The sequence below is a fragment of the Stegodyphus dumicola genome, chromosome 6 (assembly GCF_044657685.1).
Source record: "Stegodyphus dumicola isolate Sdum_Otavi_A_Nest chromosome 6, ASM4465768v1".
NCBI lineage: Eukaryota > Metazoa > Arthropoda > Arachnida > Araneae > Eresidae > Stegodyphus > Stegodyphus dumicola.
This window is the reverse complement of record NC_140773.1, coordinates 194133407-194158743: the sequence shown is the minus strand read 5'-3', so window position 1 is coordinate 194158743 and position 25337 is coordinate 194133407. Positions and strand designations below refer to the sequence as shown.

The 25337-nt window shown below is 32.4% G+C and overlaps 1 protein-coding gene across 2 annotated transcripts in view; it reads right to left on the bottom strand.

Moving 5' to 3' along the window:
• The window catches only part of LOC118182578 (rho GTPase-activating protein 44-like), a 163473-nt gene that overhangs the window by 26662 nt on the left and 111474 nt on the right, over positions 1 to 25337 (bottom strand). For both annotated transcript variants that reach the window (XM_085819303.1, XM_085819304.1), the window contains exons 2-7: positions 17093 to 17240; positions 12132 to 12208; positions 11905 to 12016; positions 10506 to 10582; positions 6389 to 6512; positions 3743 to 3893 (exon numbers count right to left, since the gene is read on the bottom strand). In XM_085819303.1, the coding sequence (XP_085675429.1) occupies positions 3743 to 3893; positions 6389 to 6512; positions 10506 to 10582; positions 11905 to 12016; positions 12132 to 12208; positions 17093 to 17240 (689 nt within the window). The remainder of the gene's footprint in view (positions 1 to 3742; positions 3894 to 6388; positions 6513 to 10505; positions 10583 to 11904; positions 12017 to 12131; positions 12209 to 17092; positions 17241 to 25337) is intronic.

Sequence of the window (25337 nt, the reverse complement as noted above, 5' to 3'; positions counted from 1 at the left end):
ATGAGCACCAAGTTTGCTTGGGGACTAAACACTGGGGGTCCTGATAAAAGCTGACCACTTGTTCAGAGCATATGCTTACGCACCTCAGGGCCCATGGTCAAGAAAGCAGATTTCGGGCACTGCAGGCCTTGGCCCATTATGCCATTGGCCTTGGCCCAGGGCTGTTATGCCACTGAGTTTAGTTTAGTTAATTTTAATTGGAAATGATCTTTTTATGATCCTGAAAGCTAACAATAATCTTCCATATATTCTACGACACATGTAAAATAAATATTTACAAAAACTAATCTTTTGATGTCTACCTCATTTTTTCAATTTCTTGAGTTATGTTAGAATTATAAATATCAAATTATCGTATTCAGGGAGTTCCAGAATAAAATTACGAAATGGTAGGAGTACCTTCTAAGACTGACAGTAAAGAAAAAGTTAAAAATCAGTAGTAAAAGCATTCGGAGACTAGCTGTTTTTGAATCTTGTTTTTACCAAGTATGCAACGAAAAATTACAATATTGTTTTTACCTAATTCTGGCAGCTACCTGAGGATATTGTCCAATGGATCTGCAGCATCATGCATGATCTCGACAGTTAGCCTTTGCATCCATCTGTCATGATACTGAACATCTGGAATCTCACAAATTACGTATTTGCTGTTGTATATTTATAGGAGATTTTTTTACTTAAATTCAGCCTCTGAATATCTGTTCCCAGTTTAGCTTTATTTTGAAATATTCTGTATACTGAGCTATTTTATATAAATTCACTAGTTACTGATGGTCAGTGTCTTTTAACTTATTAACTATGTGCCCATATGTATTCACATGATACATTTTATTTATCTTCAGGCTATTAAATGCACTGTTGAAACTCGACAACTTTATTCTTTGGCACCTTGTGTATGTACATATGAAAATGCCAAATAACAGATTTTCTTTTTTTGGTAGAAAGAATTCAGTCCTTTTTTTTTTTTTTAATCAGATCAAAAATAAAAATTTTAAGTAAATAAATAATTTACATTCATAAAATTAAAACAAACCATGCAATAATTTTTCTTCTCCCTTTTAATTACAGTTTTAACAACTTAACATTTTTTATGACTGCTACTGCATGAAATAATGGCATTTTAAAAAGAAATATAGATATATTCCCAGATTATATTATTTATCACCTAATTCTTATAATTCTTAATTCTTTTTCTCTCTCTCTCTACATCTTAAAAATAATGTAATTCTTTATTATTGCACAATAACAGCATAACTAAAATTCACAAATCAATCAAATAATTAATAGGCAATGTGTAAATACATCAAAACAAATAAAAAATACACACTAAAACTATCAACTATAGAATAGCAATTTCAGATCATAGCTTTTCAGGAAAGTGCTTAAATTTCTTAATTATACTCTTAATATGAGTATTGAAGAAATATAAAAAGAATACAAAATGAACTAACAATACTATCTGCATATATTTTTTATAATTAAAACCATCACAATTAAGATGTAAGCTCCCTGACTTCTAAATGCAACATGAGTTATTATACACATTTTCTGCAGAAAGACGTGAAAAAAAAATAATAATAAATTTAAAAAAATCTCAGAATAGAAAAGTTTCTATCTGTAACAAATATCAAAATACCTAATTTATTAGTAGTTCCTTTTTATCGTAATGATTCTATAAGTATTTGATGAAATTTCCAAAGAGAATCATTTTTGTAGTGTCTCAAGATTTGTAGGCAAGCCCACACCATAATGAAACCATCTGAAAAACCACACAATATGACTCTTTTTTGTAGTTTCTTTCTAATCATTTCTCAAGTGTTTCCCTCTCAAATGAAAACCTCTGAATTGATAGAAGGCATCAAATTTCAGCATTATATACTGTCTTAAAAGTTTAAAATTTTCTTGCACAACTTGCTTTTATAATACACAGTATACTGATACACTATCAGGCCAACAGAATCTAGACAACTAGTGGTACAGACTCGGAAAGACCTAAGGCATATATTAATATGATGTTGGTCCTCCTTTTGCATTAATGACAGCCAGCACATGTCTGGGAGACTTTCCATCAGTTTTTGATGGGTAGCCATAGGATATGAATTCCAGAAACAGCTGATGGTCTATTTTGCTGGCTATGCAATCTACACTCCAGTTCATCTCAAAGGTGTTCTATGGGATTTAGATTGCAGCTCTGAGAAGGGTCAGGCCAGTTTTTGAACACCCATTTTGTTAAACCATGGCTGCAAAATTCTTGATGTGTGAATGGAGTAGTTGGTACTAGAAGAGAAATGGGCCTTCTCTGAAATATTGGCTTAGAGTTGGAAGAGCAGCACTGTCCAAAGTGTTCACAGGGGCGTAGCTAGAGGTGGGGGCAAGGGGGCATCTGTCCCCGGGTGCAGAATCCAAGGGGTACCAAACTGATGTTGAGACATTTTAGAATTAAATGTTTTCCATCCTTGGCAAGCAGTAGGGGGTGCAAAATCTTCAGTTGTCACTGGGCGCTGAAAACCCTAGCTTCGACTCTGATTGTTCAGATACATTTCAGAGTTCATGTTTCCAACTACAGGAACTAAAGGACTCGGGCAAGCCCACACCATAATGAAACCATATGAAAAACCACACAATATGAAGCCCACACCATATTAATGCCACCACCAAACTTTACAGTTGGAATAATGCAGTCACTTAAGAAGCGCTCGCTGGGCATCTGCCAAACCCAGACACGTCCATCAGATTGCCAGATTGTAAAGCGATATTCAACACTCCAAAGGACACTTTTCCCCACTGCAAATGATACTTTGCATTCAGAGGGATCACGTTCGGTTAGTGAGTGGCTGCAAAACCATGGAATCCTAGGTTTTTTTAACTCTTGAAGACCAGTCCTGCTGCTAGCACTAATGTCTGATGAACTTTGGAGCTCCTGAGAGATTTCAACTGACAAGGACTTGGGATTTTGTCTTACTACCCTTTTCAGAGCTCTATGGCTATGTTCACTAATTTTTTTTTTTTTTTTTTTTTTTTTTTTAAGTTTTACTGCTTTGACATTTCCACTTCACAATAAGATCATTCGTGGTGGATTTTAGCTTCTATAGAATGTCTGAAATCTCATAAACTGATTTCCCACAAAGGTGGCATACCCACTGTACTGCCATGATCAAAGTCAGTAAGCTCTTTGACTTTGTTTGTGAGATAATGACATACTCATTGTCTCACAAACAAATAATATCACATGACACTTTTACAGGTTTCGGCTATGCATCAAATTATGTCAGTTGCTAGATCCACTTTTTAGGGGGGGGGGTCTGGATAGTTTTGGCCAGATAGTGTGTTTCTCACACTTTTATCAAATGTGTGATCTAGTTCTGATATCTCGAAACATGTTTGCATAGATGAGTACATATTTTAAAACTATCAATTTAAACATGGGTAGATACCAGATATAAGCAAAGAGGAATTAAATGGAACTAAAACAAAGAAGTCAATAAATAATCCTTTTTTTATTTTTAAAGTTAGAAAATATTTAACATTAAAAATTACATAATATTAAAAAGTAACAAACTGTTCTCAGCTTCGTAATTAAATAAAGGTAATATAAGCATACTATTTTTAAATGCCATAGATTTGATTGTCAATTATTTCACGTAAATTTCTTTGACACACTTGGAAATAACATGAGAAAAAATTATTCATGAGCATGTAATTAAGATATAATTTTAAGAAAAAATAGAAGATTAAAACTCACTTATCTGAGCTTTTAATTCAGGCAATGCAGATTCAAGCATATAAAATGCTTTTTTGTGGTATTCAAGTTGTAACTGACATAATTTAACAAACAACTGTGACATTTCTGGCTCACGACTGATTAGATTAAACATTTCTGCAGTCAGAGAATCCTGCAAATATCAATATATCAGCATCAGAAAAATTAATATTAGTCATACAAAATAAAATTATGCAGTATGCATTTTTTTAAACAAGAAATACCATTTTTTGCATGCATTATTATCTACTAAATTATTTTCAAATGATTTTTTACATATAAATAGACATAATCACAAACCCAAAATAGATGCATACATTTGCCAATTTAATAATTGGCAAATCTGATTTAGTATTAAATAGTAATTTAGTATTAAATATTAATACTAAATTGAAGTGTACCAATTATTTGACAACATATTACAATTGTCGTTTTGGATAGAACAGTACAGTACAAAATTAGTAATCCGGACTCATCGGGACTTCGGCCATTCCGGATTAGGGGTTTTTCCGGATTATAGATCATCAATTTAAATCTGGTAATATGGCATGCAGAAATTATACAATTAAAAATATGAAATCATAATTTATGAAATAAAGAACAATTATGATCTAAAGGATATCAAAATTTACAAAAAAAAGCTGAATATTTATTTGTTTACTTTATTAAACATTTCTTTCAATGTAAGTTGTTTAAGATACTTTCACAAAAAATTCAAAAAGTTCCTTTTTCTTGTGACATATATAGTGGACTTTCCAATGCCATACTTCTCGCATAATTTTGAGACGGATAGGCCTTTATCCATTTTTTGCAGCAATTCCACTTTTTGTTTAATGGACATAGAAACATGCTTTTGCTTTGTAGATCCCTTGGCAGCTCCAGAATTGGAAACTATTTTTGACATAATTGAAAGGTCAAGCTTAATTATTATAAAATTGTTCTAACAGTCTGCAAAAAATAATACATTAAACGCGCATGCGTAAATGCATTATGCGTTTACGCATGCGCATAAAGTTTGCAGCATTGAGGTCCAAATTATGGACGTCTGGATTACAGACTTTGTTGCAATGTTTTCAAGTACAAACTAATTTTTAAAAGGTTAAGATAATTTTATTTAATACATTTTAAGAGACCAAATAATTACATGAAAAAGTCATAACTATTTTATTAATACTGCAAATTTACTGAAAAATTACTTACTTTTAATAAATGAAAGTTTACTATACTTATGCTACCTCAAGCAGAAAAAACTCTGATGTGGACACTACACCATTTCCTTGTATGCTCATTAAATTGAGCATACTTTTTTTTTCTTGAATTATTCTATCCAATTAACCAATTTCTCAAGGAAAATTTAACATGACACCAAAAATTGCAAATTATGAAATTAAATAGCCTGGTCTATTTTTAGTATACAGGAATCAAGTTTTTTAAATTTTTGTTTTTTCATAAATGAGTATAAAACTTTCCCATACATAAGGATACCTCTATGACCAACGATTACAAACATAACAAACTTTTAAGACAGGTAAAGTGTGTGTGTGTGTGTGTATATATATATATATTACAGTATCACATACTTTTGGTACTGCTGATTGCAATAAAAAAAAAAGAGAGGTTGTAGAGCCATTAGGATTTTTTGGAAGCAGGAAAGATGAAAAATATGCAAGGCCATCCCTGGGAATCGAACCACGGACCTCTGGAATAAGCGCCCAGTGTGCAGAACACCACACCACGAAGGCACGCCAAGAAAGTGGGAGAAGTACCTTATATACTGCCCCTTTTAAAGGGCAACCGGGGTTTCTAGGGAACATAATCGCCAAATCCTGGGTGTGGAGAGTCATCATCCACTACCCTTTTAGTTTGGGTGCCACCAGACTACCACACCACGAAGGCACATCAAGAAGGTGGGAGAAATACCTTATAAGTTATACAATAGCATATTATAGCATTCTCACATACACAATTTCAATGTTCCACAGCTAATCATATTTCAATTAAATGAGATACATACATAGGTACATACAAAAGTCGCAAAGAAAATCCATTTATCTCTTTTGGAATAAAGAATTCTTTATTCTGTCTGTACATACAGACATCACCCAACAAAAATAGTCAAAATGGACATTTCCATCAAAATCTGAAATTTTTTGTGATTACAATATTCCTTTCACTTCAAGGAAGTAAAGAGGTTATAGTGTTTTCTTTAATAGGAATTTGTAATCATAAATGTAATGGGATCAGTAGAGGGGGACTAGATTCACTGCTTTCAGCTTATGGGAAAAAATCATTCATAATATCAAAAAATATCTTCTTAAACCTCACATCCAGATTAAATTATTAAAAACTATGCATAAGAATAGAATATGCAAAAGAATTTAATATGAAAACAAAATATCCAAAAACACTGTTTAAGAAATTTGCTAGCATTCTGCATTTAAATTTTTCTTAAAGACAATATTTTTCAAACATGTTTAATAAATTGTAAGTATTGCAAAAGTTTGAATATTTTTCACTTGAAAGGAAATTAAAAAGAAAGTGGAAAATTCCTTTTAAGTTGGGATAAGGAAAATTATGTATATAACAGAAAATCTTTGAAAAATATACTATATTTAATAAGAAACATACCCGGCACTGGTCAGCTCTACTTGTTATATCTTCAGCTTCTTCTTTAAGAAATTGAACTTTAGCTGCAGCAGCAGCTGCTCCATTACCTGTTGCTTGCTGGCTGCTTCGTAAAGCACTTTGGTACCTTAAAAAAAAGTATGCAGCTTTTGTTGAAACTATGAAAAGCAAATGATGTGCATGTAAATTAATTAATAATGAATTAATAAATTACACATTTTATTTTTGTATTATTATGTACATAATTAATAATACTAATACTTATTATGCCTCATTAATCACTGAAAATTAAAACTTAATGGCGTCAATGCTCTAATGTTTAATTTTGAGCAAACAATGTATTACTTCAAAAGAAGTATAATGAAATAAGCTGTGACTGAATATTACTCATAGATCTCAGAATGTAAGATTTGCCACTTCACTATTTGAATTATTATTACAAACAGTTTTTAATAGTAGACAGACAACTAATAACTTAAGTAACTGAATTTGTAAGAAAAACTAATCCAATATGAGTCTGGCTTGTAGCAAGTTCTCACTGCTATAGAATAGTAAAACAATTCTACCAAAAATCCGACTTCAGTGATGTCAGTGAAGTCAGATTTTGTCTAGCAATCGTTTTACTCTTCTGCAGCAGTAAGTAGTACTTGTTTCTTGCTGCCCAACCGAAATAGTGGTTAAAGACTCTGACCGCTGTACTTGAAGGGCCCGATTTGAATCCTGGAGAAAGCATGGATGTTTGTAAATGTATAGTGCCTGTGCAGCATGGCAATACTTTAAATATGTGGTGAGCTGAAAGTCTTCGTGAGGGTATGGTGGTAGAGAAAAAAATAGATGGGAGACCCTTGGGTGCTTTCCCTCAAAATTGGGGGTGGAAGTGAGCTAAAGTCAGGCAGTCACCTATATGGTGCTGAAGACTCATGCCAACAACAAGTGTATTTGACTTCTTGCCACAATGAGTGTTGTGGACTGACCATTGTCAAGCAAGTGAGATTGGTTAAACAACAACAACTTGTTTATTTTGGTACAAGAGAATACTGTTAATTTTAATAATCTGATAGCTGGCTAAATAAGCATATCATGATGTTTAAAATAAACTATTTGGAAGAAACACATGTTAAAGTCAAAAGTGGACTAAAACCAATCTTTTTTGGCTATTATACCAGAGATAATTTATATCCAGTTTTATATCTAAATTCTTTTATTAATATTCTAATATTTGAAAAACAGGTTTAGCAATGACAATTTCAAATCTTTTCATTATATTATACAAACCCATATGAAAAGATATTCAAATTTAAATATTTACTATAGTAATATTTATTCTCATAGAACATGTGCATCTTTATTTATACTATTTCAAAAATCATTGGCTGTAAGAGAGTGTACAGTCAAAAGTCGTTAATCCGGACTCGTCGGGACTTCGGCGATTCCGGATTATCGATTTTTCCGGATTATAGATCATCAGTTTAAATCTCGTAAGATGGCATGCAGAAATTCTAAAATTAAAAATATGAAACCGTAATTTATGAAATAAAGAACAATTATGATCTAAAGGGTATCAAAATTTACAAAAAAAAAAGCTTAATATTTATTTATTTACTTTATTAAACATTTCTTTCGGAAGCACTTCCGCAGAGAACCCGGTAAATGTAAACATCGCCAACTTTGGCGATAATAGTTCAAACCTGGTAACCCATCGGATTTATCCTATTCGCTTGTTCGAAGTTTGCAACCATTCTTCTTGTGTTTTGTTGAATTATTACTGTCCCTGTTCGCATTTGCAGATTTACATTATTCTTCTGTTATTTATTATTATTTTTTCTGAATTTTTTAACAACGAATAGATAGAAATATTTTCGTAGTTAGATGCCGGTTCTCAGTTCGGGATGAAAGGAAGAAAATACGGCGGGAGGGGTGAATGCTAATTTGTAACACAGCTGTTTACGTTGTGTTCTTAATTATTAACAGCGCTAAGAAACATGAGGTTTCCAACCTCTAAAATAAGTCAAAATGTGCATTTTAAATAATTAAGTAATGCTTTTATTTTTATTATTGGTCATTGTCATCTAAAATTATGAGCATAAATCAATTTTTATGGCTTAAAATTTTAACAAGATTATATATTGTTAATGCTTTTCTAACAATAACCTTTCAGAGGATGGCAGGTGTGAGATAAATACATGATTAAATTGAAATAAAAAATATTATTGATTACCTAAGATGACAGAATAGTTTGATGCATCAAAATTGTTGTTTTCTGTGTTAACTGGAATTTAAGACAATTTTTTTTTTTGTATATCACGTTTAACCGGTTAATTTCAGTATATTAATACTAATTTATATTTTTTAAATGAATTTTTATTTCCGTTATAAACGCTTAATATATTCTTTTCTGTGGTAACTTGAATTTAATACAAATTTATTTTCGTATATCACGTTTAACCGGTTAGTTTTACATCTACATGCTTATTATCTGTGAATTTTTACTACCATATGCTTAATATATTGTTTTGCCTGCTAATTTCAACTTACATGCAATAAAAATCACGTTTACGGCTCGGCTCATCGTCGATGAACCGCGAGCTTGGCGAGTAAAAATGCAACGGCGCCAACGAGTTCTCTGCGGATGAAAACCCTTTCTTTCAATGCAAGTTGTTTAAGTTGCTTCGTTTTATGTGATAATACTTTCTCTTTAATTCTATAAACAGACATAATTTCTTGTTCGATTACAAAGTTCCGCTGTTCAAGTCCCGTTAATTGCTGTGCCGAGAATACCGACTAACTTGTCAATCGAAATTTTTTCGTTTTCACTAACCTCTCTGTCACATTCTTCATGCCTTTATCCATTTTTTGCAGCAATTCCACTTTTTGTTTGTTGAACATCGAAACATACTTTCGTTTTGTAGATCCTTTGGAAGTTCCAGCATCGGAAATTCTATTTGACATAATGGAAAGTTCAAGTTTACTTTTATAAAATTGCTCTTACAGTCTGCAAAAAATAATAAGCGGGATCCAATTCGAAGATTAAGGAATAACGCAATCATGAACATTAACTGAAATAGATAATTAGATAATTTTAGCTGACACCGTCCGTTATACATTAAACGCACAGGCGAAAACGTATTCTGCACTTGCGCACACGCATATGCGCAGTAGTGAAGATCTTACGCGCACGCGTAAAACGCTTGTGCGCATGTCCCAACGCGGCGCATGCGCAGAAAGTTTTTAGGTTTTAGGTCCGGATTATAGATCATTCCGGATTATGGGTGTCCGAATTAACGACTTTTGACTGTATTACAACTTTCAGAAATAACAAAAATTACAAAAGAAGTCACTGCAATGTAAAATAATTACTGCAATGAATACAGAATGAGTTAATAAAAAATAGGTTATATGAAAAAAACTTTGAAACAACTTAAAAGAAAATGAAAATTCTGCAAGAAGTACACAAGAGATAAAACCAATTCATCATTGTACTGATGGCCCAGTGGTTTGCAGAGTTCTTGGAGATTGCACATACAAAGAATAAATTAGATTTACATTAGGCATTATATTTAGAAATGCAGATCGAAATGAAAGATTATAATTATTATCACATGTTAAATTTAACTGAGACAGATTCATAACAGGCCTCTAATTAAAAAAATTTAAAAACTTGAAGCCTTTTCCAGTACAAAATATGTTTTTAATGTTCAAAATTTTTTTCTGCTTAAAAGCGAGAATTAAAATAAAAGGCAGAAGTATGGTTCAATGAAAAAAATCTTAACCATCCACTGAAGTAACATCTGTTTCTAAAAGTTCAGTAAATCGGATGCTTCTAAAATTGGTCAAAAGATGCTCTAATTTTGTTTGCACTACAACACGAAATACATTATCTCAGATGATATTATTTAATTTTTTCCTCAAAGAGTATAGTAACAATAGTGTTACTACCGTATTGAATTTGGCACCGTAATTGAATTTGGCAAGTATAGACTTGCTGTAATTGAATTGCCAAATTCAATTACGGTAAATTTCACATATGTGGTGCGACTTTTCTGCGAATTTGTTTAACACAGGGGGATGATAGTTCAAAGAAGTATATGCAAATGATGGAATTTTATATTTGAAAACTTACCTCATTTTGGCTGATTCCATGTCCGAAGTGAGTTTAAAAAGTTGTTTCCGGTACTTCATTACCTTGTTTATATCAATCTATATAAGAAACAATGATTATAAAATGACCAAGAAACTAAAATTCAGAAACAAGTTAGTTAGCTTCAGACAACTTATTATTTTTTCTACTTTTTTCAAGTTCATATTTTTTCCAAAAGCTGGAATGTATCTTGTCAAAATAAGATTTAGTAATAATTGGAGAGTTAAATTATTCTGAACTGGTTAAAAGGTTAATTAAAATTTCTATATAAATTTAAACTGGAAGGGGATTAAAATTAAATATTAAAATTACGTATTGCTATCAGTGCATTCTAATCATGTCCGTCTTGTATCACCCAAAATTTGAAATAACTTGTTACTTAGTAAATTTTAGTCAGAAATGAGTAACGCAGTTTCAGTATTTCTATGTTATCCAACATTTCCTATTATCCGGCTATCACTGGGTGTCACTTATATTGGATAATAGCGGCTGCTGTAACGATTCGATTTAATCGTCACTTAAAATCATATGGTTGTCATCGGTGATGGATTAAATATTGATTTTGAAGACCGTTATTGTTAGCAGCTGCCCAATAATTAAAAGAATGGAGTGATTTTTGAAAACCGATAAAATTACATACAGATTCAGCAAGGGAAACATTTATAAGCTTTACTTTTCAAGTTATCTGTCGGTACAAAGATCGAAATTCTGCGATGATTTATTTGATCCTTAATGAAGAATATATAAGGTACCCCCCTCCCCCCCCCAAAAAAAAACTGGATACCAATCTAAGATTTCAGGAAAGAGTTCTGATTAAACATTATATAAAGTATTTTTTCCTTCTCCATTGCATGCTCTTGTGTCTTGTGTCTTTAATTGGTACTACATTTGGTTAGAAATCGGAATATCCAGAGTTCGAATCCCAGCAAAGGGATAACTCATTTTTTACGTTCTTTGTTCCATAGTAAATACCTAATAGCTCAACAATTAAAACACATTAAACAAGAAAATTGTAATCTGAAGACCTTTACTTTACAGCTAATAACTATTAAAAGTGAACATTAAAAATTACTCTTATTATTTTTTTTTAATTTACCATTAAACGTTTTTTAAATGGGGAATGGGGGCTGATGATTTTATTTTAGTTACATAACATATGGCAATAGAAATATTTTTTCATTGATTACAAAATGTTCCTGTAATGTTTTATTGTAATCGCAAAAGCATATAAGTGGAAAATTTCAAGAACCTTGGGTGGATGAAAAAGATTAGACAACATAACTAACTTCAAGATTTGACCGGAATAAAGCAGAGAAACTAGGCTAATTAAAACCACATAAAAAATAAATAAATGAATAAAATCAATAAATTTGAAAGTTACGTTAAGTATATTCTGAAGAGGTTCTACAACATTTTCTTCAACTTGCACTTTGTAGGTGAGCAGATCATTAGCTAATGCTTCTTGAACTCGAGCATAATCAACTAGAGTCATTCTAATGAGAAAAAGAGAGAAAGAGGAAAAACTAAATAATTCGCTATAACTATATAAACCATTAAAAATGCTAATACGTTTATTTTAAAATTTAACATGAATAAATATATTTTTACCCTAAAATGGAATTTTCACCCAGCGAAAGACCCCATTCCTCCATGCATTGAGCAAGAGCAGCTTCCGGTATTTTTTTCTGCAAGAGAAGAGAAAATAAATAAAGGACATTAATCTTGGAATGGAAGAATTAAATAACATAACTATCAATAGTTAATTAGTGTGAATGTCGCGGATGAGAACATGTATTAAAACCTCATAAAATTCTTATTCAATAGTCATAAAGCTTGTGACCATTTTACATATGCTGGAGATCTATTATACAACTTATTTACACAGTCTGTTAGCATCTACAATCGTATACAGATCATGAAATTCTTTCTAATCTGACATGCTTTCGAGATACATCGTGTCCGTAGAAAACAGCAGAAGATCACACTGAAATATAAGGGAGTCTCACTTTTTGCTTTATCCGACATGTCGCAAAAACCGATCATGTACTAAAGTTTATTATTCACTGTTTTTGCAAAGTAGATAATCAAATTTTACATAAAAAATTTTATTTTCACTAATATCCATTACAATTTAGCTATTGCGTGACATTTAGTTTAAGTTAAGATTTTTTGAGCCTTTATGCCTAGTTTCATCGCGTATTTGCTAAGCCCAGAGGTTTATACAGATTTTAGAGCAAGCAGCTTAGTTTAAATTAAAAGGAAGAATTAAGACCAGTATACTTGTAGAAGAAATTTGACTGCTGCCGCCGCAGTCTACGTTGCCTAGTGAATGTCGCCGTTAGTAAACACAAGAAAAATATGAGTAAATGGTAAATGAATTGGTAAATATGAGTTTTGTTAAAGTTGCCGTTGACCAACCAAGCTGTTATTTGTAACGTCGAGAAGAAACACTAATGTTATAGTCCATTAAATCAAAGAATATGAAGGGGAATGAACCCAATTCAAATTCTATGGTTAAACTGCTGTATGCCTCAGTCAGTTCACTTACCAGCAGTCAGTAAATAAAGGCAATATTTTACAATTTGTGTATCTCTTGTTTCCACAGTCGCTTTAACACAAGGCAATGATTCGCTATTACAATAAAGATATCTCTTGAGGTTGAGGCTCAGTCGTGAGCTCTAAGTAAAGCTCATTCCAACTCATTCAGGGTTGGCAGAGATATTTAATTAGTTAGTATGCCACTTCTTAAACAGTTATAACCTTCTCTATAATGCACTCAGCAACTGTTCAAGACTATCCACATTTTCTAGAGAAATAATTTGAATATTAAAGGCATAAAATGATAAAATTCCTTACAGCTTCCAGTGTGCAGTAATTACGCTTATCTTTTTTGGTGAAAGATATGCAATAAAATGCTGTTTTTTATTTGTCAGTTCTATTTAAATAGCAGATTTCATTCATTCCGATTCTTTAAAAAAATAAAGACTCAGTTGTAATAAATACAATCTCTGAACGACAAGGTAGGTAAAAAAAGTACTTAGAAAAACGTGAGATAAATTCTGTCTTAGGCCATATATATATTTTCTATAATTATGGTAAGACTGTACATCAGAGTTAGCCATCTGCAAAGCAATCGACAACATATTCCCCAATAAACAGTTATGAGAAGGGAGAGGAACGACATTGAGACACTGGACTAAGAGAACTGGGACAAATATTTTGAAGGCTGCCGTCTAGTTTGTTCTGATTAGCTGTTAGAATTCCGAGAAGTGATTACATGTAGGCATGGACTAACAGCGAACAAGCTTCAGCTGATTTAAACAGACCATCAGCAGAAAGAATCTTTTGCACAGCACACAAGCATGAGCAACTCCAACAGTTTATTAGCTGCTCACTATCCACAGAAAGGTGACAATCTTATTATAGAAACCTATCTTAAACCGCCACCGAAATGGGATAGAGGTTAGCGACTCTGACTGCCAAACTGAAATGGACTCTGACTGCCTGGGTTCGAATCCCGGAGAAGCCATGGATGTTTGTAAGCCATAGATGGTGGTAGAAGAAGAGAGGTAGAAGACGCTCGGACCCGTCTCCCGGGATGCTCTCTCTCACAATCGGAGGCGGAAATGAGCTTAACCAGTTAACTGTGGCGCCCTCGTTTAAGAGTGCGCACCGTTTTGTGTCGCCAAAATCCAGCCATGACGAGTATATTCGTCAATCACAGAGTAAGTTGCGCTGATAAGATATTTGATGAATAAGATGGGTTTATTTTATAAAATTGAAAATTTTATTACTAATATTTACTTATTTGGCTAACATAAGCATATATTACATACATATTAAACTAAAAATGCAATAAATTAAATTCCTGCTGTGGCGTAATATTCAGCGAAACAGGGTACTTACTATACACAATGGGACTTTGCAAATCGAACACCAGTAACGCGATTACTTTCTGATCTTACGTTAGTAGCAACGCAAACACCTTCGCGTAGGGTTTTTTTTTTTTTTTTCCCTCCTCCCCGATGTTCCGGGTATATAATCCGGAACATGATTCCCGCCTAATTGGCTTATATTAGGTCTAAATGGCCGAGTTTGGTTCGATTTATTTCTTTCAATTGGATACGTCGCAAAAGTGTCTTCAATTAATTTGAGCAAAACGTTGATACGCGATAATGTTCCATTATTTTTTTTTTTTATATAATATGAATGCATTCAAACACATAATGTGTAAGAAATGGAGAAATATCTTTTTGTAGTACTTGAGTCGTTTTCTTGCTGTGGAATACGCTATGATAATTCTATCGCTCATATCCAGTCCACCCATTTTTTTATTATAATTAATCACTAGCTGCGGTTTCTTCGTTATTATTTTTCTTTTCTCTGTTTCTTTTATGTTGTCATAATGTACAGTACTTACTAAATAAACTTCCCTCTTATCTTTCCATTTTATTATACGCATGATGAATATACTCGTCAATACACAAAATCGTGCCGCTTCTCCATGATGAGTACACTCGTCAATCACATTTAACTGGTTAAGTCGGGCTATTACTAATAATGATACTCAAGGCTCTTGCCAAAGACAAGCGCATGACTCTATGCCACGATGAATAACATGGGCTTGTGCTGATCCTGTCAGACAAGTGAGATCGGTAACAACAAACATATCTTAGACCAAACCCTTTCCAAGCTCTAAGCGAAAGGATTTTGGTGCCACGGCGCCTGTTATGTGTCTTATTGAAATCTAGTATCCATTATCTTCGTCTGCAACGGCATCGTGAATGAGAAATCTGGTTTAGTGCAGAATGAAACCATAACATCTTTAGCAATGAATCTATGTTTCTTTTGGTAGACTATGATGTTGCGTCAGATCAACTTGAATGCCAATGACGGTTTAAGCACATGTACTACATATATGATATCACATATGTATGTATCGTATATGATACACATATATATCTTTTTTAATATAATCGGGAATAGTTCTTCATTTGTAAAATCTAACTACATTTCAAATAGCATAAAAACTGAGACTATGATGGTAAAAACCACGAAAGCCTTAAATAATCAACCCTTTTAGGAGTCTGGAATCGAACCTTGAACGAATTCTGTACGTTTAATATTTTTACCATTGTTTTGCTACAACACACTAAAACGTACTGCTTAGTAGGGCTTCCAAAATTAAATTGTTTGCTATTAAAATGCGAAGCAGTTCCTGTTAGAAAAACAGCGATGAAAAGTCTCTGTCCTAGCAGCAGACAACTAGTTGCAAAGATCCCTTTTACTATAATTAATCAACCACTTTAGAGTCTGACATTCACTAATATAGAAAACAAATTAACGTCTGAGAGATTTTCAATACCAAAGAATGCATTTTGGAAACAATGCGAGAAATCTTCTGCTATTTGTCTTAGTATAAAAAGATTCCGCATGCATAACTGATATTGAATTCTAACATACCTTTGTCAAAAAAGATCCATGCCATTTTTTTTTTTTTTTTAATTTTTATTTCTGAGTTTGCAGTACTAAAAAGGAACAAATGTTGTTTTTATGTTACATGGTATGTATTCTTACTTGACATGACCTTGCCTACGTTTCCACGCAAACTTACTAGGTGGTAGAGCTATGCTTAGAAACTGTCATATTCGTTAAGGTGATACAATGGGTGCAGATTGTGAGCTAAGTTCTGCGTTAAACTCGGGAAAACCCCTAGTGAAACGTGGAACATGATTAAGAAGCATATGCAGGCACTTTCAAGAAGTGTTTCGAAGTGGCACAAAAGGTTTCGTGAAAGCAGAGATTCAGGGCAAAACGAACTCAGAGCTGATCGGTCACCCATCTATAGGCACATACCGATGCAAACGTGGACCGTATAAGACAGTTATTGCAAGAAGACCGTCGTGTAACTGTGCGCATGTATTTGAATCGTGACGGGTGTCATAAGATTTTACGCGAAGATTTTGAGAAACGGAAACTTAATGCAAAAATCGTCTTTCACTCGCTAACAGATGAACAGAAAGAGGAAAGACGTATAATATCTGCTAAACCATTCGACTAAGCAAGACTTGATCCCACATATGTGTCAAAGATTATTGTGATTTTTTCTTATTTCTGTGAGTGAAAAGGTGACAGAAAGAAAAACTTCATCAATATTATTGCAGACATCCAACGGGCTGTGAAAAATAAGCTTTTCAAGCATCGCATTTGAAGATTTCTCAAGACCTCCAGAAATGTTAGCAGTTGCGTATAGATAGCTCAGGGAACTACTTTGGTAGCAGCTAGAATCATTACTCGGTAAATGCAATTTTCCATTTTTTACGACCTTTGTCCTGGAACCTTTCTGACAAAGGATATACTTGCGGGAGAGGAACAGAAGTAGGACGTTTACACTTGGAACTCCGCGTGTTTCACATTGGTAGAACTGAAGGCCAAATCCACAGATTTACTTTTTTTATATATAAAAAACGAATAAAATTCCACTTTCCAACACAAGGTTTATACAGTATTGTCAACATTCAGTCACATAATAAATAAATAAAAATACTTTAAACTAAATAAATACTAACCGAAAACTTCCGATCGGAGGAATCTTGCACGAGCCTCTGCATGCATGTTGAAAGCTTTTTCCCACTAGCATAACAACTTTCTTTGATCAAATCTACTCGTCTTTCAGCTGCATTTAGTTCTTCTGTTAGAACTCCGTTCTTATCACTCCTGCAAAACCAAAAATGATTCTAATTTCAAACAACTGCCAGAAATGCATAATAAAATAATACATTTAGAATTAATTATTGATAAAGAGATAAAGCAAGTAAACTCAGAGAAAGGGTAAAATAGGCAAATTCTTCATAAGAATATATATTAAAAAGAACTCCAAAAATTGTTTATTTTTTCTTTTGTTTTTTAATTGAATACAGTAAAACATACGACGGCTGTCTATCTAAGGGAAGGGATGCAATATTAGAGCATTTTCTATGGAAATACATTAATATTAACACGATAAAAAACATTTCCTGTCTCAGTTAAGTATAAATTAATTGTTCGACATAATCCTAATTCTCTTTTACTAATACAATAACTTCAAATAATTAAGAGTCACAAAATGAACAATATAGTAATACCACTTTACTCTTCAGGATTACATATTTGAAAATAGAGGATTAAACTTAGATTAAGTGCCGATTCTGAATATATGAGGAATATTCGGAAAATTAAGTATGATATATTTTATTAATTGAATATACAGAAAAAGGACTGGAAAGCATTTCTTCCTTTTATAACTCAGTCTTCCAATGCGATCTTATCAATCTTACCTGAATTTTTAGCTTCGGCTAAATTTAACCCCCAAGGCAAAAGAAATGGAAAATTTTCTGCATTGATTGCGCAATTAATGAAGCAGGACTTTTTTTATCTCATTGTTTCAGGACTTAAATTCAGCAAAATCGTAATTTCAGCCGGAGAGTTCCAGAACAACAAATAAGATAACTTCCGAAGCCCTGTAGTGTAAATGAATTATAATAAAAGCGGAAAATTGTGTTACCAATGCAATATTTCTCTTAGTAGTTAGTAAAACTCATACTGGTGGCTGATACTGAATCATGCCTAGTTTTTTCTGGGAAGAGCAAAATACGATACAAACTTCATCATCTGTGGAACAAAGCTATATTTCGAAGTCCTTCAGGATGATTCCATCCATTCAATCAAGACTTTAAATGAACTGGAAGCCAAAATATGAAAGGAACCTTACCACGAAAAATACTTTTATCCTCAGTGTACCATGTCTTTTTATAAATAATTTGTTAAATTTTTCATTGCTTTTGAAATTAATTTCATTGTTAGAATGCATTAGCTTAATTTAATTTATTATTCCTTTAATTTTCAGCAATTTATGTTAATTTATAAATATTATCACTATCTTTTTACATCTTAGTTAATTATAATTACAAATTATTTATGTTTTTAACATAAATAATTTGTAATTATTTAATAATATTATTTTATTTATTTATTTCTTTTCCCGCCCAGATAATTTCCCATAAGGCTCCAGCATTCTGACTTTAGAAATTAGCCTTGCATTGTCATTTATTAAACCTTTTGCTATCGAGTCCCATCTTTAGTATGCACTTAAAACCGTACTGAAGCAATAAGTAGACATCCTCAACATTGCCTCTTCATCTTCCGATAAATGTATGCTGCTTTCTCAACTTCAACACATCCAAAAACGAATATAACGTGCGCACTTCTTTTCCTACATGCTTCCAAGAGGGAAGTTATTTTGGACGTAGATTGCTGAAATCATACATCCAAAGGCCGACAAGATTATGCATATATAATACCGAAAGCTGTAGGATTTAATATATAGCACACTTCTTCCTACTATTTACTGTAATGTTAAGGTTAGTTTTTGACTCTATCGACGCAACTTAGTATAAAAATAACAACATTTAATCTAAAAATTTTGAACAAAAGCTTCCGAACAGTTTCTAAATCATGTATAGAATTCAAATAAATGCTTCTTCAAAAGTTAATGCTTTCCTTCTGCTTGAAGCCCATTAGTAGCCAAGCAGTAAAGTCGCTGAACACTGGTAGTTTAATTTGAGTTCAATTCCAGGCAAATGGGCTAGCTGCATGGCTATTTCCGTGGTTTTCCTCATGCGTATTGTGGATACAAGCCAGCTTCCTTTAGAAAGGCCTCAAGGCAATAAAAAAAATCCCTGATCTTAAAAGTAGATAGCCGTTGCATGCTTTTTCATAATCAAACAAACCAAAACCTTCAGCTCAAAAAAGCATGCCCTAAGTTTTTAGTTTAATGCACGTCGCTAAAATATTATTATCCTAAGTTTTTCCCTGAATGAAAACATCGTATTAGATTGAGAATGGGTTCTAGATTAAAATATAACAATGAAATATATTGGGCCTTTCTCCTATAATGAAATGCATGATTTTGATGCTACTGGTGCAGAAATTTCAAATCCATACTTTTCGAAAGTGGTTCGTTTTGTAACAAGGTACAAATTTAATATGCATATTTATTTCGAGGAATTACAAAATCACTACTAGACATATTGTAATAGAAAAACGTTATTTTTGAAAAACTGAAGCTGGAAGCACATGTAGTTTCAGATACATTGTAATCTCTTTCTTATTAAGATGGGCACCTATGAATTTGACGAGTAATGTAACTGAGAATGTAACTAAATTATAACACTGGAGATCACCAATGTTCATAAATCTTTAAAAGAAAAGTTTCCAAAAAAGATCAAAACCCTTGGACCCGTGTGTGGTTATTTTAAGTAGGTTTCTCTGTAGGATACTAAAAAGTATATAAATATACGTTTAAAGTTCTTATATCTAAAAAATGAACGCGTTTTTAAAACGTGGAACAATCAAACCATAAAGTAAAGTTAATGACAGTTTAAACTCCTGGAATTTCATGCTTCACTGGAAAGAAGACAGCAGAAACATTATGTTACAGCAGAAACAAATTTGAAACGTATAAATAAAAGAAATACCATCTATCAACGATATAGGATTAGTGAATCGGTTGACAAGGTGAAAAATTCAATACAGTCGGGAAAAATGCCCGAAGTAAGTTCAAGTTGAAAGCTTTCAATGAATCCAAAGTAAGTAAACACATATTTCAAAATGCTATAAACTTGATTTGAATGCTATTCTTTATACAGTTTATTTCAATGCACGAAAATCCCCAAAACGAATATTTTAAAATTGAACTGAAAACAAAAAATATCACGTAAGCCATTGGAACTTGAAATATAACAAAATGATCAAGAAGCTCTAAGATTTCATTTTTAATCATGTAGATTTATTTTTAGAACTTTGCAGCATGATAGAATTGAAGAAATCCTTTCGCCGGGATTCGAACTCCCGATTACGCGTCGAGCATGCTTCCAGTTACACCACGAAGGCATGCAGAAGAGAGGTAGAAAATACTTAGCATACTGCTCCCTTTAAGGGGTGTCTGGAGATTAGGGGACCAATCGACAAATCCTGGTGGTGACGAATTGTCGTCCACCACCTTTTAGTTCGGATGCCACTTGTAGTGAGAGTCTTTTAAAATTTTTCGATGTCGGGAAACTGAAAAAATCCGCAGTACCCTCGCCGAGAGTCGAACTCCGGACATCCCGAATACGCGTCGGGAGTGCATCCAGTTACACCACCATGGTACGTGGAGAGGTGGGGGAATAAAACCTTATAATGACATATAATGAAAGATATTGCTATAAGTTATAAAAGTATTTATTGAATTTTTCAACGTAAATTATTTTACGTAAATTTTTACTATTTTTCATTATAACATTTTCCCTCAATATATTTATGAAATTTCCTAACAATTTTCGCAAGAAAATGAATTGAAGGAAAAACAAAGTTCTTCGCACGGGTATATTTCTAGTTCTTTTTACGCCACGATATCTAGTTTCAAAGACGTTTTTAAATATCCAAGTTTTAAAAGAATATAAGATTGTTTGAGCTCTAATTTTAAATGTTGGTATGAGATATTCTAATTACATTTTAATGCCAAATACCATGCATAATGCAACCAGTCTCGGGAATATTTATATTTACTACTACCAGAATATCAAGATTCAGAAGTCAATAAGCATGCAAAACAAAACAAAAACATACCTGAACTTTAAAAGATTCAAGTAAAAATTTAGAATTATTCATGGTCTTTCAGTTGCTGGAAGATTATGTTACAGCTGGACCTATTTTCCTAAAGTTATTAAAAATTACATTAGTTCTGATAAAGCGCAAGATGACCAAAAACATCTGCATATCGGATGAGAAAAAAGGAAATATATGCTGATTTATTTTGTTCTGTTGTCTCAGTAATTTACTACTTTCTCTCGAATTCGTACGGTTTAAGATGCGAAAGATTCATCAGTCACTGTGGAATTGGGAAGAAAAAAAATTAAAGAAAATGTATTTTCATTAATATTATGAAATAATTTCTTGTTTAAAAACATCTTTTACTAATCATCTTTATATTAAATTACAAAAATAATGTACTTCTAAAATCAGGATATTTTAACATGAATAGCTTTTAGAAATATTTTATTTTTGAAACAACAATGCGAAGTGCTGCAAATTGTAGTAAAATGGCACGATTAAAAGCTCTGTAAAACATGGCAAATACAATTAAGTTTTGGTTAAAAGACCGAGAGGGTAAAGACGCAAATTTTTTAACTTAAAAAAAAGCTAAAGCGTGGAAAACTGATTCAGATAACGCAGTAAAAGAAACCCAGGGAAGAGAAAACCAGATATTATAAAATGTTATAAGACATCAGAAGCTATTTTAACAGAACTGATGTTATACTTTTTTGTACCGAATTTGAATCAAAACATATTTTTATAATATTCACGTACATTAAATGTACTCGGTTGAAAAATGTTATCTGTTAGAAAAATTAGATACAGCTAGTGCTTAAATCCTATCCATTCATTCTATCTCAAAACATATCGATGATGTTTTTCATCATGAAAAAAATCTAATGTGGACACCACATGATTCCTTTGTGTGGAATATCTGTAAACGCATGTTTCTGCAGCATTTCATTTAACTTATTTCCTCGAATTTCATTAGATATATTTCTCATTCAGTTAATTCAGTTCTCACTTCGCGGCAAGGCAAATATACATAAAACCTCAAAATATCGTCGTTAAAAATTGAAAAATATAGTAAAATGATAAAATCAAATACAGTTAAAACAATTTTTACTATTAAAATTAGAGTTTCTACTTCAAAAACAAGCAATTAAGCCAGCGAACAAGGAGGCAAATTTTTCGGTGTATAAAACTGAAAATTTATTTTTGTCCCCACTTGGCAAAAAGAAACTGAAGGTGCAAAAAGGGACTTACTTCACTATTCTGCTAAGTTTCAAATGTAAACAAATATGGCTGCTATAGAAAAAAAAAAAAAAAAAAAAAAAAAAATTAGGCTTAGCCGCACTTGCCACAGCTTTTAAATTGTTGATAATTCTACAACTATTATATGTAGATTACTTAAAGGCATAAAAACCTTAACCGGAAGATAAGAACAACATAATTCTATCATTTTTAAAGCACAAAATACCTAGGATAGGAACAAGTACAGGGGCCACCATATCATCGCAAAATGGTATTGCCCATACCATTTTTGCTCATAGCGAATTCTCATCTGCACAATATATGTGCAAAAAATGCACAATTTACCAACATATAAGACTAAAAAAACTGAACTCACGGAGCCGAGTAACAGAGTGGATATATATATATATATATATATGTACTTTCGGCGCCACCGATTGCAACCCAAAAGAGAGGTGCACAACTACATGTTATAGCAGTTCTACTTACGAAATTTCAACGTTCTGAGACTACTCGTTTTTGAGTTATACGAGATACATACATACGTACATACAGACGTCAAGAAAAAATTTCTTCAGAATTCATTTTAAAGCAGTTTTATAATTTTTTTGGAGCGAAAGAGTCTTTTATTCTGTCCTTAAGTACAGATATCACGCAAAAATATCGTTAAATTGCATTCGACAGCGGTCAGAATGGATATTTTCGTTGAAACATGATGCTCGAAAATTTTCGCGATTACAATACTTCTTTTACTTCGTAGAAGGAATTAAAAAGGAATTATTATTGTCAAAATCTTGAAAAACGAAACGTTTCAAGCTGGATTTGCAGAAAGATAAATAACGGAAATAGAAATCAAAAACAAGTAGCAACTTTTGTGCATTGTTCGAACCATAATCGAATTATTGCCATAACGTAAACAAACAGTACACATCATATTAAAAGCATATAATACACAGATACGGTACTGGGAATTTTCAAAAACCTTACATAAACAGCTAAATACACGGTTTTAGTTCATATCAAATTCAGCACAGTTCTTAAGAACAAACACGACACAATGACCAAATTTCAGAAATTCTCGAAATTTCCTTCGTAATTTGTAATTTGAAGACACACTAGAATTCTAAATACGCAGAAAATCATAACCGAAAAGCATAAAATTGTTAAAGTAGCGCAAGCATTTCTGGGAGTCACTGACCGTCTTACACAAGAATGAGGAATATAACTGCACCGAAAAATTTGGCCGTATGACTTCAACTTGGTCCTCGGATGAGCGACGTCTGTAACAGGGAACACTATGCATGCCAAGGATGACAAAATACGACTCCACAATCTAATTGGATATATATTCAAGAGACAGACGGATACGGTTATTTTCCATACCACTGAGCAATAGCGGTGTTGTGTTATTAAAGAGGTGGGAAGGCCTATAGTTGAATACAAAGAGGGTTTGGTATTTGTTATATTGTTTTTACGCAAATATGAAATGATGTCACTGCTAGCTTAGCGTGTGGGAAAGGAAAGAAACTGTTCTGTATAGACTTGATCATTGCAGGCCCGAAAAAACGGAAATTGGTGAATATAACTTGTTGATTTCATATCAATAATTTTCATATTAAAATGGCACGGAAGAGTGAATGTTCCACATATAAGCGATGAATGATAACAGCATTCCCACAAATCCAGAAAAGGTGAATTCCTTTTTTAATAGAAAAGAGCATTTGTGATGCAATTTCAAACGCATATAAATAATAATAATAACGCTTTACATGCTCTGTACAGTTTCAGGAAAAAAAAAAAAAAAAAATGTACAGTTCTTCCCTAGAACAACGCTACTCGCTGTACAACAGTAATTCTCAACCTAAGAAGAATTGGATTTTTCATGGAGGCGGAATCAGTCTTCTATATTTACCTGTAATTTTAGTTTATGAATACATATATATATATATATATAACAAAACAAAAAAAAAAGAAAAGAAAAAACTATTTTTACTCAAGTTTTGGTAGTTATCAATTTTACGAAACACATTAAAAAAGAATCTAAATTTAAATAAAAGTACATGTATTTTTTCAAATTTGGGGAAGGAGGAGAGAAATGATTGGGTAGCAACGATGAAAAGGGTGCCTGGGGCAAAAAAAGGTTGAAAACAACTACTGTATAATTTTCCAGGATAAAAAAAAAATAAAAATAAAAAAAATATATATATAGAAAATATATAATGACCAAACAACAGCTGAAAATCTTGGGGAAAAAAAAGAGTTTCTTAATAATTTTTATTAATAATGAATATTTATGTTACAAGTGTATTAACTAAATAAATGTTTGCATGAATTGTAAGCATATACATGAACACAATTATTTATTTCTTTTTAAATACGAAAAAATACACAAGGATCATCTGCCTTTAAGGATGGCCCACTAACGGTCGAGCACTAAAATGGCTGAACACTGAAAGATCGGCCCGATTTTGTATTCCTGCGAATGGGCTAGCAGCATACGAGTGTTCATGATTTTTCTCAAGTGAATACGAACCACTTTCCCTTAAAACGTCGTCCATGAAGGCAGCCCTCCTTTTAGGCTGATGTAAAATGGATTTAAGATGGTTTCAAGAAGGAATTTTTCGTAACATCTGTACAAATGTACGTTCGAATGTATGTATCTCGCAAAACTCAAAAACGATTAGCCGTAAAACGTTAAAATTTTATAAATGGGACTGCATCTAGTTGTATGCGCAACTCCCTTTTTGTTGCATATTTATTCAAGATTCAATTTTTAAATATGCTAATGAGTTACTTAATTACAATAGAACTCTAACTACTTGTGTTAAAGAGAATAATATACTAAATAATCTATTAGGAATATATACACACACACTCAACCTCTTACACGGTTCGGTGTTTTTTTTTTTTTTTTTTTTTTTTTTTTTAATGTTGGTAAATTGTGCA